Source organism: Garra rufa, chromosome 25 (assembly GCF_049309525.1).
Source record: "Garra rufa chromosome 25, GarRuf1.0, whole genome shotgun sequence".
Lineage (NCBI taxonomy): Eukaryota > Metazoa > Chordata > Actinopteri > Cypriniformes > Cyprinidae > Garra > Garra rufa.
This window is the reverse complement of record NC_133385.1, coordinates 17523363-17543665: the sequence shown is the minus strand read 5'-3', so window position 1 is coordinate 17543665 and position 20303 is coordinate 17523363. Positions and strand designations below refer to the sequence as shown.

The 20303-nt window shown below is 33.5% G+C and overlaps 1 protein-coding gene across 1 annotated transcript in view; it reads right to left on the bottom strand.

Annotated features, from left to right (window-relative positions):
- Nucleotides 1-623: 623 nt before the first annotated feature.
- The window catches only part of hipk3a (homeodomain interacting protein kinase 3a), a 37803-nt gene continuing 18123 nt past the window's right edge, over nt 624-20303 (bottom strand). Inside the window, exons 3-5 of the mRNA XM_073831972.1 lie at nt 7608-7731; nt 1170-1289; nt 624-1020 (exon numbers count right to left, since the gene is read on the bottom strand). Of these exons, the coding sequence (XP_073688073.1) occupies nt 880-1020; nt 1170-1289; nt 7608-7731 (385 nt within the window). The 3' untranslated portion in view covers nt 624-879. The remainder of the gene's footprint in view (nt 1021-1169; nt 1290-7607; nt 7732-20303) is intronic.

Below are 20303 nucleotides of genomic sequence, written 5' to 3'. Positions count from 1 at the left end.
TATTGTATATAAATGATCATTAATATTGTTTTTAATAATAAAAAAACAACATTAATAAACATAATATCATATTTATAATTTGAATTATTACTTTATGCAATAATGATAAGTGTTAATATTACTGTAGTATTATTATACCAATTATATTTATAGTATTAATAACAATGTTAATAATGGTTATTAATATTAATGCTAAATATTATTTTTATTACTACAAAAATACAATATTACATTATTGTATATAAATTATTATTAATATTGTTAATAATAAAAAAGAATAACAACAACATTAATAAACATAATATAATCATATTATAACAAAAACAGAACAAAAAAACAACATACCCATTTATTATTCTACATATACACAAAATACAATAATGTAATTACAATATAATTACATTGTATATAAATGATCATTATTATTGTTATTAATACAAATATTATAATAAAAATAACAACATTAAATATAATATAATCATAATATGTATAATTAGAGTCATTATTTTATACAATAATGAAGCGTGCTAATATAATGACTGTATATTATTATTATTATTATTATTATCCCTTATACCATTATACACCAATATATGTATTAGTAGTAGTAGTACCATTAGTACTACTACAATGCTATATAACAGGGATTCTCAAACCTTACCCTGGAGGTCCAATGCACTGCAGAGTTTAGCTCTAACCCTAATCAAACACACCTGAGAATGCTAATCAAGGTCTTCAGGATCATTAGAGAATCACAGGTAGGTGAGTTTCATCAGGGTTGGAGCTAAACTCTGCAGCGCATTGGACCTCCAGGGTAAGATTTGAGGAACCCTGCTATATAATAATAAAAATTAAAATAATAATAACAACAACAATTTCTCAAGATTTTTTCTCATGATGATGCATGACAAGCATTTGCAAGCAAAAACGTACATGTCCAATATCATCTAGACAGCTGAAAATGTACTTCCTCGCCTCCTTGGACTTCAGTCCCGTTTCTGTCTCATGTTCCTCAGTCGTCTGCAGAAACAGGAAGCGTGTTTGAAGTCATTACATAAGAACTTTAAATCAAAACTTTATGCGGAGCAGACAGTAACTCGATTCAAAGAGCTATGCAGTAAGCTTATGTCAGCAACGTCTGGTTAAGTGGATGAGAAATAAACCCTTGCCTTCAATCTCCAGGTGGCATAAGGTGAATCAGTCTCCTTGCGGAAGAACCGGGCCGTCTTCGTCCCCACGTTCAGAAGCTGCTCTCCAGGCAACCCTTGGGTTTGAGAGATGTAACGAATCTGCAGAGACATGTATATTATTAGTGGATCAACAACATTGTCATTTCTGATAACACAAGTAATGCTAAATCCATCTTGACTGATTCACAAAGCATGATAAGATGGTAACACGTGTGTGGTACTTTTCCACTATTTCAAGAGGAAGTAATACGAGATAAGACTGGTCTAGAATAGGCAGGTCTCTAAAAGTGGTATGCAGCAGGAAAACCTTGCCAAAATACCAATGAACCACTCAGAAAGGTTTTGTCTTGACAAGTATATTCATATCATAACCCTAGTGGTTGCTAAAGATAAATGGCTTGAATTTGTCATTGACGTCACCTGTGATTGCGCATCTTCAGAAGTTTCAAGAAGCTACAAACCACATGAGTCAGCAAAAAACGCTTTGAAATGCACAACAAAAGAGACAAAAATAAGCAAATAACTTCGGTTGTTATTTCAAGCCCTGAGTTTTGAGTTGAGTTTGATGACAGCTAGTTTGGAAAGCTCAGTGTTTCTCTCTTAATACAGAGCGCAGCATGGGGTCTGCCGCTACTCAAGGCTTTGTTAAGATGCCAAGTCAAGATGCTGGCCACTCTTTCTGCCCACAACAGATGGATGTCAATCCTCTCACACCGAACAGGCAAGCCAAATGCCTTCTTTACCATTTGGCTGATGTTTTTAATCCAGATCAATTTATCTTGCACCTCATTACATGGACAGTTTCCATCAAGCAACTTGGGTTTAAGCGTCTCGCTCTAGGGGCAGAGCTGATCTTAGTTAGGAAACAGCAGGGTTAATTTGAAGCGAGTGACAACAGGGGCAGAAATGAGCTATGGATCAGGGCAAATGCTGCTGGAAGTGATACAATTCCTGAAATGTTTCTTGAGCAGCAAATCAGCATATTAGAATGATTTCTCAAGGATCATGAGAATGAAGACTGGAGTAATCATGCTGAAAATTCAGCATTGCATCAAACATTAAAATAGAAAACAGTTATGTAAGACTTTTTTTTTCTAAAAAGACTGACTAATCTAGTGGAACCCAAACTTTTGAAAGATGGTATATCTTGTGCGGTGTTTATTTGGGCTGGGTAAAAAAAAAAAAAAAAGCGATTTCTCGATTTTAATTAATTCTTATTTTTACTTAAATCCCAAGAATCGATTAGTTTAGCCTGTTTTAAGTTAACAAATGTAACATTGTAGGGTGCCTCCCATCTAATAAATCGCAATAAGCTTTGCGCCTTGTTATTTTTAATATGAAACAAAGTCTTAGATTTAAAATTCTGTCCATTTTATTACAGTATTCAAACAATAAATGCCTTTCAGCGCTGTTTAATGTGGAGTGATAGATTGCCTTAGTTCAAGAGAAGCGAAATGTGAACTGATCCTCTCATCCGCTTTAATACTAGTTATAGCACAAAATAAACATGAATGAACATTCAAAGGTACGTTAAAAGAGAGTACAACTTATTGAAATCTGTAATCATGTAATCGCTCAGTGTTTTAACTGTGTAAAGACGTATAAAAAAATATAACAGCTTGTGAACAATGTCACGTAACAACACATTTACCTCGGAAAAAACATTCAGTGACCATAAACTAGTTAGTCAGCTAGGAAAATTAACTCTAGAGGAGAATTTTGCTAAATATATGCACCATATAACATGTTCTTAAATTTTTAATTAATGTTTAAAATGTCATGTTTTTATGACAGCCATTATTTAAATGTTTATATAAAAATAAACAATTTGGAGTAGAAATATAATTATGTAATTGTAACTTTATTATGGAAAAACTTTATTAAGTGTGATTTAAGTGTTTGTATACAAATCAGTTCATTTTAACCTTCAATATTATAGTAATGTAGTACCATCTGACTCTCATGTACACTACCAGTCAAAAGTTTTTGAACAGTAAGATTTTTAATGTTTTTAAAGTCTCTTCTGCTCACCAAGCCTGCATTTATTTCATCCAAAATTGAATTAAAAATTTTAAATATTTTTACTATTTAAAATAACTTTTCTATTGGAATATATTTTCAAATGTAAATGATTCCTGTGATCAAAGGTAAATTCATCATTACGGCAGTCTTCAGTGTCACATGATCCTTCAGAAATCATTCTAAGATGATGATTTTCTGTTCAAGAAACATTTATTATTATAATCATCATCATCAATATTTAAAACAGTTTAGAACATTTCTTTCTTTGATGAACAGAAAGATACAAAGATCCGCATTTATATGAAATAAAAAGCTTTTGCAACATTATACATGACACCATTCAAAAATATTTATTTTTCAAAAATATTTTTTTTTTGAGAAAGAAATAATAGAAATGAATACTTTATTTAGCAAGAATGCTTTAAATTGGTCAAAAGTGACGGTAAAGACATTTATAATGTTACAAAAGATTTCGATTTCAGATAAATGCTGTTCTTCTGAACTTTCTATTTATTAAAATTTTACTCAGCTGTTAAACATAATAACAATAGTAATAAACGTTTTTTTTAAGCAGAAAATCAGCATATTAGAATGATTTCTGAAGGATCATGTGACTGGAGTAAGGATGCTAAAAATTTAACTTTGAAATAAGAAATAAAATTACATTTTGAAATGTATTCAAATAGCAAACCGTTTCGATATTTCAAAACTTTACTGTTTTTGCTGTACTTTGGATCAAATAAATACTTGGTGAGCAGAAGAGACTAATTCCTATAAAAAATAAAATAAAATAAAAACATTAAAAACATTTGATTGGTAGTGTATATTTTACAGCCATGTAAAAAAAAAATCACTATGTACTGTACCTGATATATATCCAAAATAATCGAAATCGATGCAGAAGCTTGTGAAGCATAATCGAATTGAAATGTGAAATTTGCGCCAAAACCCAGTCCTACTATCAGCCATAATTGCTTACATAGAGATTGTGTTTCAAATCATTAACTTAAAAAAGTACAAATAAATAGAGAACACATATTGTGTGCATTCACTGACTAGGTTAATTTGTTAGTGAAATCAATTTCAGGGACAAATATTGCCCTTGGTATTGATTATGCAGTCAACAAAACACTGAAAACGCATTTTCAGAAATGACCGATGACCTTAAGACAGCCTTGCTGTTCATTTTAATAGATTTCAATAACTTGTCTAACTGGACTACGGTTCGTTGGTTATCACCTCACCCTTTTAACTACCTACGGCTTAAACAAATTAAGAACAAAAAAGCAACTCGGCTGCTTTAGTGTTGTGGTTTGTTTGCCATAGCATTCTTCTATAAATACAAGCAATGACTTCATAACACAAACATCACAAAAGCATTAAACAGTGTTTGGTTAACCGCAGCGCTGTCTTTTTAGGGAAGGCAGGAGCAGTTCGACCCCATCAATGCATGAGTGTCTGTGTAAAAACACCATTGTTCTTGTTGCCTTGGGAAACAAGAGTATTACTGGTCGGTGAACTCTGCTGCCGTTCGCCTTTAAGCGTGCATCTGCTGCTTCTCAGAAAGACTGTGTCACAGTGGGCCTCTACCAGTGAAAACACAAGCCACTACAAAGCCCTCTTTGGCTGCTTGCTCTCATTCCTCTCCGTCTCTTCCTCTCTCGACTATGACGCCACCTCTCCTTTTACAAGCGCTGAGGCTCAACACTGCCGTGTTAAACAAGCAGCGTTTATGGCATCTTAGGGGTGTTATAGTGACATGATCAGGTTGCCAAAGCGCTGCACAAACACAGAGAGCGCGCTGAAGTGAGAACCTGCTGATAGTGCAGAGAGAGGCTGTGTGTGCGAGTGGGGCTTTCGGTTATAAATACATTCTGCTGTGTGGAGTGGAACTGGACCTATTGCTGGCACGGACAGGCGGGCCAGGCGTTTGTGGTCAGCAAACCCAAACCAGCCTATTCTGACATAGCCGGCTAGTTTTGCTACCGTCATACGCGTCATTTACGCCACCTCAGACATTTGGTTTATCGGCAGCACTGGTCCATGACGGTAAATGCGCTCACACTTTTTAAATGTGTGTGAGTCATCTTTCACGTTATGTGAAGAAATTCGCTTTAAGTATCGGGCTGACAAACCTGATAAATAAATAAAACTAGTTCATTACATAATCTCTACTTTTATTGCATGTTCTGCAATTTTTGGTGGAAAAACATGCTAAACACCACACTATACTGTTACTGATGGCTGGACAAAACTACCCAGATTGTTTAATAAAAATGTGCATTTAAATTAGCGTAAATTATCTACATGCACCAAGATTTACAATGGTGCAAGTATATCTAGATTGAATTTTATTATATTAATTATTTCTTTATACAATAATAATTGCTTTTACTATGTAATAATGAATGAAAATAAATCTAAAATAAAATTAAAATATATTGTATTTTATTATTTTATCATATATTTTATTTATATAAGTCCAGTCCAGGATGATCTCCTGAAATTAAATACACCATTTCATTTTATTTTAGTTTATTTTTAATAGAATAAGCCCAGGCTGATTTCTAAAATAAAGACGAATAAATAAAATAAAATTAATAAATAAATAAACAGAAAAAAAAAAGAAATAAAAAAATATATTTAATTGAATTTTGGGCTTACCCTATTTAAATAAAAATAATAATCGAGAAAATAAAAAAATAAATTTATTTCATTTCATTTTGGGCTTACCATATTTAGATAACCAAATAAATACGTTTAAAAGTTAAATTAAATAAAAAACAAATAAATATTTAATTTCATTTTGGGCATACAATAAATAAATATTTAATTTTCTTTCTTTTTGGGCTTACCCTATTTAAATAAATAAATACATTTATTACATAAATTAAATAAGAAAAAATAAATAAATATATTTAATTAAATTTCATTTTGGGCTTGCAATAAATACATTTAATTTCATTTTAGACTTACCCTATTTAAACAAACAAATAAACAAACAAAATAAATAAATGAGAAAAATAAATAAAAATATATTTAATTTCATTTTGTGCTGAATTAATTAATTAATTAAATGAGAAAAACAAAAAATATATAATTTCATTTCATTTTAGGCTTACTCTATTTAAAATAAATAAATTAGAAAAAAGAAATAAAAAATATTTTCATTTTACATAAATAAATGTAAAAGTTAAATTAAATAAGAAAAAAGAAATAAATATATTTCATTTTATTCCATTTTGAGCTTACCCTATTTAAATAAAAATAATAAATCGAGAAAAAAAAAACATTTAATTTAATTTCATTTTGGGCTTTCCATATTTAGATAACCAAATAAATAAGTTTAAAAGTTAAATTAAATAAACAAATACATATTTTTAATTTCATTTTGGGCATACAATAAATAAGTAAATATTGAATTTTCTTTCTTTTTGGGCTTACCCTATTTAAATAAATAAACAATACATTTATTACATAAATTAAATAAGAAAAAAAATATATATATATTTAATTAAATTCCATTTTGGGCTAGCAATAAATAAATACATTTAATTTCCTTTTAGATTTACCCTATTTAAACAAACAAACAAGCAAAATAAATAAATGAGGAAAAATAAATAAAAATATATTTAATTTCATTTTGTGCTGAATTAATTCATTAATTCATTAATTAAATGAGAAAAACAGAAAATATATAATTTCATTTCATTTTAGGCTTACTCTATTTAAATAAATGAATTAGAAAAAAAGAAAAAAAATATTTCATTTCATTTTTGACTTACCCCATTTAAATAAACAAACAAATAAATAAATAAATGTAAAAGTTAAATTAAATAAGAAAAAAGAAATAAATATATTTCATTTTATTCCATTTTGAACTTACCCTAAATAAATAAATAAGAAAAAAGAAATACAAATATTCAATATTCAATTTTGGACTTACCCTATTTAAACAAATAAACAAACAAATAAATACATAAATGAGAAAAAGAAATAAAAATATATTTAATTTTAGACTCACCCTATTTATATTTGATATATTTATATACATAAATTAAAAGAAAAAAAATCTGTTTCACAGTTTGAGCTTTGCAACAACCTGTGATAAGACACCGAATTCAAGTTAAAAATAATCTCTTTTAAAAACAAGTCACGAGACCCCGGCATTGTGTTTTATTACACAGGCACCCACCGACTTGAACATTGAGAAAATGCATAGTTCTGCACAACCTGCTACTGCCGACGGCAATTTCTTTTTCTTTGAGAGGAAGCTTATCACAAAGACTTAGCCTAAAAAAAACCCAAATGATGTCATCCTCCAAAACGCTCCCCATTAGCGTCACCAGAACGCAGCAAAGTGGGTCATTATCTAAGATCACCGGCTGATCTTACCTGGTCATACTCCAGCGCTCCTGGATAAAGCGGCCAGCCCAAGAAGAGCTCAGCGATGACGCAGCCCAGTGACCACATGTCTATGGCCTCACAGAAGGGTAAGCCCAGGATGATCTCCGGAGCCCTGAAACACATCATCAGGAAAGGATGAGAATTAATGGAGTGGTTACCTTGACAACAAGCTGTTGATTAAAAAGCAATAGGACAGTTCATTATAAAAAGCTACGAAGAAGGAAATTTGTTTGGATTACAATATGAATAAGATGATAATACCAAAATGATTCATAGACATCATTTCATATTAAACATGACATTCGACATCATTTTATTACGCACTGTAAGTCTAACGCTCACTTAAGCTCAAGAGTCATGATTTGTGCTCATATCGATATGATCCTGAGCCTAATGACGCGGCATTCCTGGTCTGATGCAGCGCGAGTCTGCCGTTGGATCTGGGCTTTGACGTCAACGGGCCCATACACATCTGCTACCGTGACAACCGGAGAGAAAATGCTGGCTGCCTAGCGACAGATGAGGACAGATCCAAACACCAAAACTGGGTGATGACAGAGGAGGAGTCTGATGACACACAATTAACCCCGGTCGCCATTAATAATCAACTACAGTGCTAACTCCTCAGGCGCTAAAGCTCTGCTGAATGTCCGAGCTTGTCGGCTACCAATCACATTTGCAGCACCTAAAGGATACATGGTTAAAAAAAGTCAGCTATTGATACTAGAATGTGTCATGCCAGGTCACTAGTAAGCAGCTGTAACTACCAACATTACCCTACTTATGCGGTAACAAAAGCTGCTGTGAATTATTCACTAATGGCTTGCTATGCGACACTGCTTTTTGAATTCAGGCTTTGAAACAAAGTTACAGGTTGTTCTTTATTCAGACCTGCAAACTCAGAGAAAAAAAGGTGACAGTGCCTAGTGTGTGTGTGTGTGTGTGTGTGGGGGGGGGGGGGGTGTCCATAACGTGTCGTTAATCAGGGTAGCTCAGAATTGGAGTAGTAGCCAGTAGGGATGCACCGAAATGAAAATTTTTGGCTGAAACCGAAAACCGAAAGAATTATGCCAATTATTAGTACCACTGCATTTATGGCTAACAGTTTCCACGTTGCTTGTGTGATATCCATTGGCTCACCTCCATGGTTTAAAATAGGGCTGGGCAATTTGGCTTAGAATCAAAATCTCGATTAATTGAACATTTTAACCCGATTACGATTAATGAACGATTATTTTATTTATTAATGAAATTATATTTAATTATATTTATATAATAATTATTTTTTTGCCCTCATAGTTCACTGACAAGTTTTGTACAGTAAATATGTTCACATATTACAAGCGAGAGATTTTTGGATGAAGGGTGCATTACTTGATTTTAAAATAATTGAAGGAAACACACTATCTACGATCTATGATTATTAATTGAACATCAGTGTTGAACAACTGAAATTAAAGCAAGCATTGCTTAAAACGAAAAGTCACATTTTTCTTAAATTAGTGAAAATAAATAACTTGCACTATTGGAAACAAAATAAATAATTTTCAATGTTTTTCATATTAAAAGTAGAAAATAAGCAGTATCTCCTCTAAATAAAATTACCCTTGTATATCCTGTAAATACTTTTTACTGTATAAATACTGTTTAAGCTCTCCATCGACATGTCGGCGGAATAACGTAACGGAGCGCTTGTGTTTTTTAAAGGGAAAGTAATTGAAATAATCTTCCTGGAAAAATTTTAACGATTATAGGTTCTGAATGTCGATTTCGATTATTTTTCGATTAATCGCCCAGCCCTAGTTTAAAACATAAATATTTATAAAAAATACAGTATATAGAAAAGACATATCTTTACAATATTGCGCCGTAACACCAACGTAAAGCCATTGTTTTTCACTCACTGAAAGTTATATCTTTGGTTTCTCTTTGCGTCAACATACTGTTTCGACTGTGTTGTTTCGATGATAAAAATCTTTCGTCCGAAAAGCCGAATATTCAGTACATCTCTAGTAGCCAGAACTCAAGGCAGAGCACCTGGCTTAAGTTAGGGGCTAATGATGAGGTTACAAACTAAGTTTGCTATCTGAAATACTATATACTTACGTAGCAAGCTACTGTAAATGGTTAACTTTAGTTAGCAAGACGGTCAGACAATGCAGGAATTAACATTACAACTAGCTAATAATGTTAGATGGCTAGAAAATTTGCTATCTTGCTAACGGAAATTCCAGCATTGGATCCACTTGTTTTGCTTGTTATTAAGCATTTTGCCCGAAGCATAGGCTAACTGTATGAAAAAAAAAAACGCTAGCTGACGTTATTTGACTTGAGCAAACAAATATCTGTTGTTTAGCTCCAAAAAGACTGAGTTACCTTGAATTCAATTTCCATCAGAGTTTCTTTCCACATTAGGTCAGGTGTCTCTTGACAGGCGCGAACACAGATGGCAGTGTTCAAGATCCTGTAGCAAGCGCTGAGATTCCGATTGGTCCAGAAAAAATGTAATTTATAAGAATTGTCCAATAATGGCCTACATGGCACGCAAGCCTACCCCCACCTCCCTCTCTTGACAGACGCGAGCTCAGTTGAGATTCCGATCGACCCAGATGTCAAGCCCAATGCAAGACCCCCCCCCCCAAAAAAAAAAACTCTCCGGTTCTACACGATTCATGTGAATGACCCAATTGACAATGAAAACGGCGATTGTCGCCGAAAAGCGACAAGTTTGCAGGTATGTTTATTGCATTTTTTGTCTCGCATTTGGTCTTGCTAGTCAGAGGTGTTGTAGCAGCAAATGCTGTGATTCATTTTAAGCTGCTCAACCCATTATGTGCACACACAGGATGACGCATTATAACAGAAGTCATCACCGAGTCAAACAAACACAGCACACGGTGCATTGCTAGGTGTGTTTGTGCAGCTAGTATTAGACGGACTGCTGTACAGAATTTATATGCAAAAGCATATAAAAATGCAATAACTGTGTAAGGTTTTGGGTGTGAAACAAAGTTCTAATTGTTTACAGTTGGGGAAAAAATAAGGGAGTATTACTTGAATTTACAAACAATAAAAATGGCATTACTATTATTATTATTAAACAATTATTGTTTTTGTAAAATATATCAATATATGTTATTATATTATAACATTATAAAATAATATATTAATAAATAAGTTTATTATTATTATGCTGCAAAATATATTTAAATAATTTATATTTAAAAAATATTTAACAATATTAATTATTATTATTACAACTACTACTACTAATAATAATATTATATTTGAAATAAAAATAATCTAATATAGCTAGGCCCAGAGAGAATCTGCAGGGTTATTTCTTAATAATAATAATAATAATAATAATAATAATAATAACAATAACAATAATAATAATAATAATAATAATAATAACAACAACAACAACAACAACAACAATAATAATAAATGATCATAACAACAACAACAATACTACTATAATATAATAACAACAATTCAAAATGTTATTTTATTAATTTAATACAGCCACGCCAAAACAGAATCTGCAGGGTTATTTCTTATAAGAAATACATATAATAATATTAATAATAATAATAATCAATACATCATTTATTTGCAAAATACATTTAAATATTATTATTATTATATTATTATTATATAATAAATAATCATAATAACAATAATACTATAATATAATAACAATAACAACAACAATTCAAAATGTTATTTAATTAAATACAGTGACGCCAAAAGAGAATCTGCAGGGTTTTCTTATAAAAATAATAAATCATCATCATCATCATCACATCATTTATTTGCAAAATACAAATATTATTATTATTATTATTATTATTATTATTATTATTATTATTAATAATAATAATAATAATAATAACTTAATATAGCCCGGACCACAGCATTTGCAGGGTTATTTCTTATGAAATACATATAATAATAATAATATTAATAATAATAATAATAATAATAATAATAATCACATCATTTATTTGCAAAATATTATTTCTTATAAAATAATATTAATAAAAACAAATGCATTTTAATTTTAATAAATAAATATTATTAAATAATAATATGAATAAAAAATATAAATAATAAAATATAATCTGCAAGGTTTTTTATTATAAAATATATTTAAGTAACAAAAACAATAATAATAGTAAGATATTATTATTATTATTTTATTATTAATAATAAAAAAAATAGCTAGGCCTAGACAAAACCTGCAGTTTTTCTTTACATTATTATGAAGAAACTTTGCAGAATGGATTTAAACATAGCAAACTGTGGCAAAACTACTAAAATAAATTGCATTGAATATACTTTAAGCTACTAAATCAGGCAAACTATTTAAACAAATCAGCATGGTTCATGTAGAGATCCCATTTATTCATTAAATGTCGTGCAAGTACGTGTATCATGATATATAGTGAATTCAAATATATCATTACCCATGCCATAACATAACGTGAAAACACAGAACATTAGAAACAGTTGTTAATAACTCCACAGACAGTTGTTGTTTTCACAGAACTACTACTGTTTCAAGGACTGTGGTTATTAAAACCGTGGCACGAGATGCTATTTTCTGCCGTGGTAACAGTATGGCTTAACTGACAGTACAAACATGAGTATGCCTGGCACAGTGACAGCACAAATAAAGTGCTCTATATTCTGCACAAGATCTTACGGCCTAAACCCCAATAAACCTCCAGCATAGCGATGGGCAAACAGAATAAATCCAAAGCCTAACATAAGTTCAACATAATACCACACGCTCCAGCAGCACAGACAAATCCAATAGCACGGGGCACTGAAGGACGAGAGGGCATTAAGCCAGAAAGGCCCTTAAACGCGAACATGTTAATTTTGCAAACTGCCAAACTATATTGTAACCGCAATTGGTTTCTGCTCAAAAATGTACTCCGGTTTAAGAATGCTATTTACATCAATGTGGTTTTGCAAATCTTACAAAAAAAAAAAAAAAAAAAATTCCCAGCAGCCCACAGTCAGCAGGAAGTCGCATTTCAGGTGAAAGAATCGGGGGAAGTTACAGAAATCAGGTCAGAAAGAATGATGACATAACACGGCAGGTCTGGACTTCCCAACTCAAACAAAGAGAGTTACTGTTAAGACTATTTAGAGGCGGCATTTGCACCCGTGTTATGTTTGCTTGAGTCCAGGCCAGACTTCAAATGTTCAAGCCTTTTCCCCCTGGAGTAAGATTAGATTTCACAGCGCTTATTTCAGTGCAAAGCTCAATTTGTGAACAGCAGCCAAGAACAGCGTGGACTAAAAACAAACTAGTGTGACGTTATTCTTATCATTTATAATTGCAAACAACAGCACCCATACAAATATTTGATAACATGGGTTACTGAGTAAATGTCCAGACGTTGACATCTAATTTCATTAAACGCAGACATCCCTGGCAACACGATAATGATGATAAATGCCTAGTACGATCAACTCGATTCTAGAAAATCATTTTCATTTCAGCGAAAGACACACAGCTGACAAATGCGAGAGAAACACACATGGAGCTACTGTTTTAATAGCCATGATTTTGATGGATGTGGGGTTATTTTGGAAGGAATATAGATTTAATTGTCCTGATCTCTCCAACAACCAGATTTGTTTTGGACCAGCCAACAATATAAAGGTAGGGCCCTATGAAATTGGTTTTATTTATTCTGTTTTTTCCCCCGTTTAAATTTTTCAGAATTTAATGTTTTTTTTTGTTTTTTTTTTGGTTTAAACTAGGGATGCTCATATTGACCGTTTAACCGTTAACCGACAGTAAGAATTTTAACCGATTATTACTATCAGTTAAACGGGTTAAAAGGTTTTTTTTCTATTCTTTTTTTTTTTTTTACGTTTGCTGCATGGTGAAAGAAATAATGCTATTTGTAAGTTATCTGTTTACTCACGCGCGCGTGTTGATGCGCCTGTATATGCAACTCAGTGGCAAGTGGCGTTATTGGGTTATCAGAGAGTGAATCCGTGAGTGAATGTATTCAAATTCTGAATGAATTATAGTCTAGAAAGTGCGCAATAGGCGCTCCCGTTACAATCACTGGAAAGCTGTCACTCATCCTAGAGTAGTTCATCGCAATCTCATAAAGTTATTAAAAAGTAATAAAATAACCTTTACACTGCACAATTAATCTCTTATTTATATAATGGCAACACTTTCTTTGTTTTAATAAGAGAGTTCGCGAAAGTGTAGAAATCAGCAAAACTGAAACCGGCACTTTGGTTGGTGAGTGGATTGTAACATAGCCTCCTCTGATTGGCCACAGTGATAATCAAATCAACATACCTGTCTGTGATTGGCTATTGCTGAACGCTGTAAAACACGCGCTTCTCCACACGCATATGACAGTGGATGGAAGTCCCGAACCGCAAATTGAAAGGGTTTTTGTGATGGTGTGTTTTTTTCGCGGATCTAAGAGTTAACAGGCAGCGGTCCTGCCTATCCGTACAGCATGTGGACATGTTCAAAACTAGGCACACTGAGGTATTGGCTGGCCTGCTATATATTTTTATGTCCGACGAGAAGAATAAGACCGGTACAGTTCTTCAAAGCGCATAAAAGGATTCAGTGTGTTTTAGTTTTGTCATCTTAATTAGGTAGTTATTTAATTTATACATATTTTGTGTAGGCCTGTTTATATTATTCTTTTTTTTTTCATTCAGATTTTCTCTGTTCTCAGAAGCGCTGCTGATGCGTGATAATTTAAGTATATGTCAATACAGTTTTTGTTGTTGCTCTGTATGCTGCTGTTTGCACGTTAAAATAAAACATTTGCCTGTATTTTTAATGTATCATCACAGATACTCGTGCATTCTATTTTTATTTTAAACTAATTTTTTATTCTAATTTTATCAGTTAACGGTTAATGTTCGGATAACGAGCAGCGGTTGTCGGTCAGGAAAATTAACCGAAATGAGCATCCCTAGTTTAAACTAAAGTTTTAATAGTTAAATTTAAAAAAATCAATCAAAAAGAATGTCTAATTAATTGAAATCATGAAACTTACACAAATTTAACAACAATTTCTTTTAACAGCAAGTTATGTAAGTTTCAAGTCATTTATAATTTTTTTTTCTGCGGCTTAATATTCACGGACACTAGTCCATATCGTGTTTTGATTTAGGTGTAGTGACCTACTCCAAAATTCAGTGACATTCTGCATTATACAATGAATTTCGTTTTTATGACAAGATTTCACGATTCAGTCCACGTTTTCCGTATCGCGAAAATCACAGGCTCCCATTATAATAAATTATTAAAACATTATTTATAAAAGAATATTTACCAGAAGAAATTATCTACCAGAATTTATTTACCAGAAAAATGTAAATACAAACAGTTTTGCTGAAAATAAAAGGAAAAATATCTTTTTTTCTAAATAATAAAATCCATTAGAGATGCTTTTGATTAAGAAAATTTAATGAAACCATTAAAATGGAATTCAGAAAATTTATGTAAAACATAATTAAATTCAAAAATTGAACATTCAAATTTTGTTAAACTTTTAATAAATTGCTGTTAAATTGTGTAATTTTCATTATTTCAATTAATTAGACATTTTTTGATTAATCAAATTTAATTTACCCATTAAAACATAATCCAGAAAAATTAAAACAGAATTTGGAAAAAAATAATATTTCATAGGGCACTATATAAGGTAAGATGAAAACAACAGCAACATGAGAATATTCACCATTACTGCATGGTCTTTACCAAAAGTGTTTTCAAAGGTAGGTGTTGTGTATCCACTGTTCTCAGTCGTGCAACCCGATTCCACCGAGATCATGTTTTAAAGACCAAAAGAAAGACTAAAAGGTGGAATTTACCAGCAGTGCTAATGGTGGCCACATGCTAAAAAGCCATTTTCGGAGTCAGTACGAACCAGTGTTTGTCAAGCAAAGCCATGCTAAATTTGAACCCCTGTCCAGCATCAGTTATTTCCTGTGAGGTCGGCGGGATGTGAAGGAGGGGGGTCAGAGTCATCTGGTTCAAGCTGCAGCCGGAAAGCCTAGAGCGGCCGCAGTCTAAAGTGGCTACTGGGACGACAAGCCCTGACCACACAATAACCTCTCTGAAGGCCAACGAAGCTCTGCAGCTGTTCAGAAAACAAGCATGTCGTCTAGAGAGAGAGCGGCGATCGGGACGGGATGTTAAAAAAAACCCAAAAAAAACACCAGAAAGGCGGTGAAATGTGTCAAGGGACGTGCGATTAGGAAGATCAGCTGTGTCAAAACCGCTGTCAGCAGTCTCTCACTGCAAACAGCAAAGGCATCGTGCAAGGGTGTGTGAGTTTCAGAAATCCGCCCCCAGCTGATCATCCCAGCCTAACCCCAGGGTTTTCAACGACTTGTGTTGCTCACAAAAGGGGCGAGGACATTAGACTCTCTCTGGCACGCAGTCAACCACCCGGAGAGAGCCGAATATGAACACGCAGCCGCAGCAGATGATCCACACGTGCCTGCCAGGAGCGAAAGAGTGTTAAAGCCTTTCATTAACAGCGGCTTCTGCAAATAAGAATGAGAAGACATGGGTCACTGGGTTTTTTCCGCCCCTCCTGCTCGGCGTCCAGTCAGAGAGCTCTTGGTAAACAAATCCCACCCAAACACTGCTTATCTAATCTCCTACTGCAGAGAGCAGTTATTCGGACTTCCCCTACAAGTCATCCAAAACTTTTCTGTGATGGCCACAGGTCTTTTTGCAAAAAGGAACATGCATTACCGGGGGTTTAGGGAAATCTGAAAGGAAATTTAGGTTGAGTAACACAACCCGAGCCGTTACGACATCCTGTATAGTGTACTGGACTTTTAATAACACGCCAAGTAACACGAAACGGAATTGTCAGCTGCAAATCTGTCAGGCAACACCCACAATTTGGTTTGTCAGTTTTAGGAGAAGTGCCCTAAAGAAGTGCAACCTACACTCTTAACAATAAAGGTTCTTTATTGGCATCTACAGTTCCATTTAATTGCACAAAAGGTTCTTTAAAATGGGAAAAATGTTTATTAGATTATTGAAATGTTCTTTACACTATTCTTTTATAAACTGTTCATTTAGAGGTTCTTTGAGGAAACCAAAATTGTTCTTCTATGGCTTCACTGTGAAACAACAGTTCCCTTAATTCTCATTTTCAACCATAACACAGTCATGTGTTGCAAAACATACAGAGAAGCTAATGTTTTTCCCCGGCTAACGCCCAAAGGGTACAACATACCACTCATAGCTAAAGCCTGGCTCGTGCGCCGCCCCTTAGTTCTAGAAACAGAGCGTGCAATGAGAACACATTGGCTAGAAATTCACATTCTGTGGGACCTCGCAACTATGGCGATTCCAGAAGAGAGTTTAGGGTTTATAGAACCAACCAAACCTTTTTTAATGGAAGTTAGGCATTCCTGAGGTCAGAGCAAAACGGATTCCCATCAGAGGGTTTGGGTTAGAAATGAGAACGGGTGAATGTGAAGCTACAGCAGTTTATAACAAAATGTAGTAATAAACAGCAAGAGCAAAACATACTGAAGCAAGTAAAATGTTTACAAGGAGTAACTGAATCAGTAATTTAATTAAAAAACAAATAAAAAAACATTACACGAAAATAATTGTTTTCAAGTGAATTGTTAAAGGAGTAGTTCACTTCCAGAATACAATATATATGTTATTATGCAAAAGGGGGGCCCGGCATAAAAAGTTTGGGAACCACTGCTCTACACGATCCCAGACGAGGAATAAGAGTCTTATCTAGTGAAACGATCTGTCAATTTCTAAATAAAATAAAATGTATATATTTTTTAACCACAAATGTTTGTCTTGCACTATAGCAAGTCTTCATGCATTGAGTAATCACATTGAAAAAAAGTCATGCATGTTTAGTTCTTCGTCTGAGTACCTCGTTTCAAAAAGTTAGGGTAGGGCGAAAAACTCAATCTTATTTTCTCTTCCAACTTCAAAATTGTCTACAAAGAGAAATAAAAATCCTCTATAAAGGCCTGATGATCTCAGGAAGGAACAGCATGAACAGCTATATTATTAGGTATTGATTTGGCTTAGATGTTCTTGAGAAGACTGAGTTAAGGAATTAAAGGCTACATTAAAGGCTTCTAACTGCTTAACATCTAATGATTCAGCTGAGAATCTGTAAAGTTGTTTGACTCCTGAATCCAGAGCAATTTTAACATGGTGGTAAACAGAGCATGCTGCAAGCTAATTCAAATTATTCAAACATTTTAATAAGAGAACATGCAACGAACAAAGTGTTTACAGAATTTTACAACTCCTGAATCCAAAGCAATTTTAACATGATGTTAAACAGGGTGTGCTGCACTCTGATTGGTAGTTGAAAGCAAATTTGAGAGTCAAATAAGAGAACATGTAATGAATAAAGGGTTTAGAATTTTACAAATGTTGTTTTACCTTTTTCTGTAAAGGGCATTTGACTTTCTTTACTGGGTCAGTACTTCCGCCTAAGTCACATGTGCATCATTTTGTAATGCATGAAGTCGAGCTAGTGCAAGACGAGCATTTGTGGGTTTTTTTTTTTTTTTTTTTTTTTAGAAAATGGAAGATTGTTTTGCTAGGTAAGACCTTTATTCCTTGGCTGGGATCGCGTAGAGCCCTTTAAAGCTGCATTGTTCTGCAATTTGGACCGCCAACCCATTGAAGTCCACTATATGAAGAAAAATGAAAACTGAGATGTTTTCCTCAAAAAACTTAATTTTGGAGAAAGACATGAACAACTTGGATGACATAGATGTGACTAATTTGAAAATGAAAACAGAAAATAAGCTACAAAATAAATCAAAATATTACTAAAACTAAAACAGCATCTAAATGATACAAAAATAACACTTAATTCAGGCGGAGCAACCAGGCCAGGTAAACAAACCAGGTGCTTAAAAAAAATAAAAAATAAAAAAAAAAAAAACACCAAAATTAAGCTCTCTTTCTTCAAGCTCTTCAGAGACGGAAGTGTTGTTTGCATGGAGTGTTATGAGGCAGAGGCACCAGAGCAATAAACAAAGCCTTTTCAATGCTCTATCATTTCAGTTCCCGTCGGAAATGCTGAGAAACACAGACAGTCTGGCCGGCTTCAATGGAATCAATGTACATTAGACGGAGCTGAAAATAATCCTCTATAGAGGCCTGATGATCTCAGGGAAAAACAGCATGAACAGCTATATTATTAGGTATTGATTTGGTTTAGATGTTCTAGAGAACACAGAGTTAAAGAATGAAGCTACATTAAAAGCTTCTAACTACTTAACATCTAATGATTCAGCTGAGAATCTGAAAAGTTGTTTGACTCCTGAATCCAGAGCAATTTTAACATGGTGGTAAACAGAGCATGCTGCGAGCTAATTCAAATTATTCAAAAAATTTTAATAAGAGAACATGCAACGAACAAAGTGTTTACAGAATTTTACAAACCCACTGAACTTTGTGGAACTCTGTAAGTACAGATTCAGTGTGCATCTTCTAGCTTACTCCTTAAAAGGCCTTTCATGCGAAGGTTTTGAGTAGGACTGGATCTAGTAGTGACTAAGGTGATATAAGACTCTCAAATGTTTGATGCCGTAAGCCCTGAAGTTTGGGAAGTGAGCCAGGAGCTTCTACAGATGAAATGGGAACCTTATACCAGATGGCATGTAAAACAAACTGCAGATTCTAAGGAAGGTATAAGGCTTCACACCTGTAACCTACCCTGTCCCAATTCAAAATGTCGAACAGCAACGATAAGCTGTTACAGGAAGCGGCGAGCGATCGGGTTTCATCCTCGAGTGGATGATATACAGACCACGACATATCAAGATGATCTGACAAATGGATCAAAGTGCAGAAACTGATTCCAGGTTCTTAAAACACAGCTGGCAACCACCACACAAACCTTCTTGGTCTGATTTCAATTTCGATTCGCCGCTGTCCTAATCGCAACCAGCAATGGACGATTTGCATGACGCAGCACTTTGTGCAGAGCAAAATTGATCCTACATGCAGCTTGATGCATCAAGTTTGACAGAATGAAGCATTCCATGAAAATTCCATTAAAATAAAATGTATAGCAGAAATGCAGTGTCTAGATGAGACTACCTTCTAAATCTTTAGGGGTGCAAAATGTATCAGTATTACAATGGTTACTGGCCAATATTGGAGATTTTGTAATGATAATGGCCCACATTGGATCTTTAATTGTGCATTTTCCTTGTTTTTACATTATGATTACTATGATTGGTTCACTTCCAAAATGTCTCTTTTTCAGTTAAAAAGAAATTTGGTTTTTGAGGAAAACATTCCATGATTTTTCTCCATATAGTGGACTTCATAGGGGAATCAACAGGTTGAAGGTCTAATTGTAAAATGGGCTCTACACAATCCCAGCTGAGGAATAAGGGTCTTATCTAGCAAAATAATGGGTCATTTTCTAAATAAAACAAAAAATGATATCCTTTTTAAACCACAAATGCCCGTCTTGCACTAGCTCTGTGATGCGCGTCTAAGACCACTTTGGAAAGGTCATGCGCGGTTAGTTCTTCATCTGTATACTTTGGTTCAAAAAGGTAGGGTAGGGTGAAAAACTCCATCTCATTTTCTCCTCCAACTTCAAAATCGTCCAACATCGTTGTTTTACCTTTTTTTTT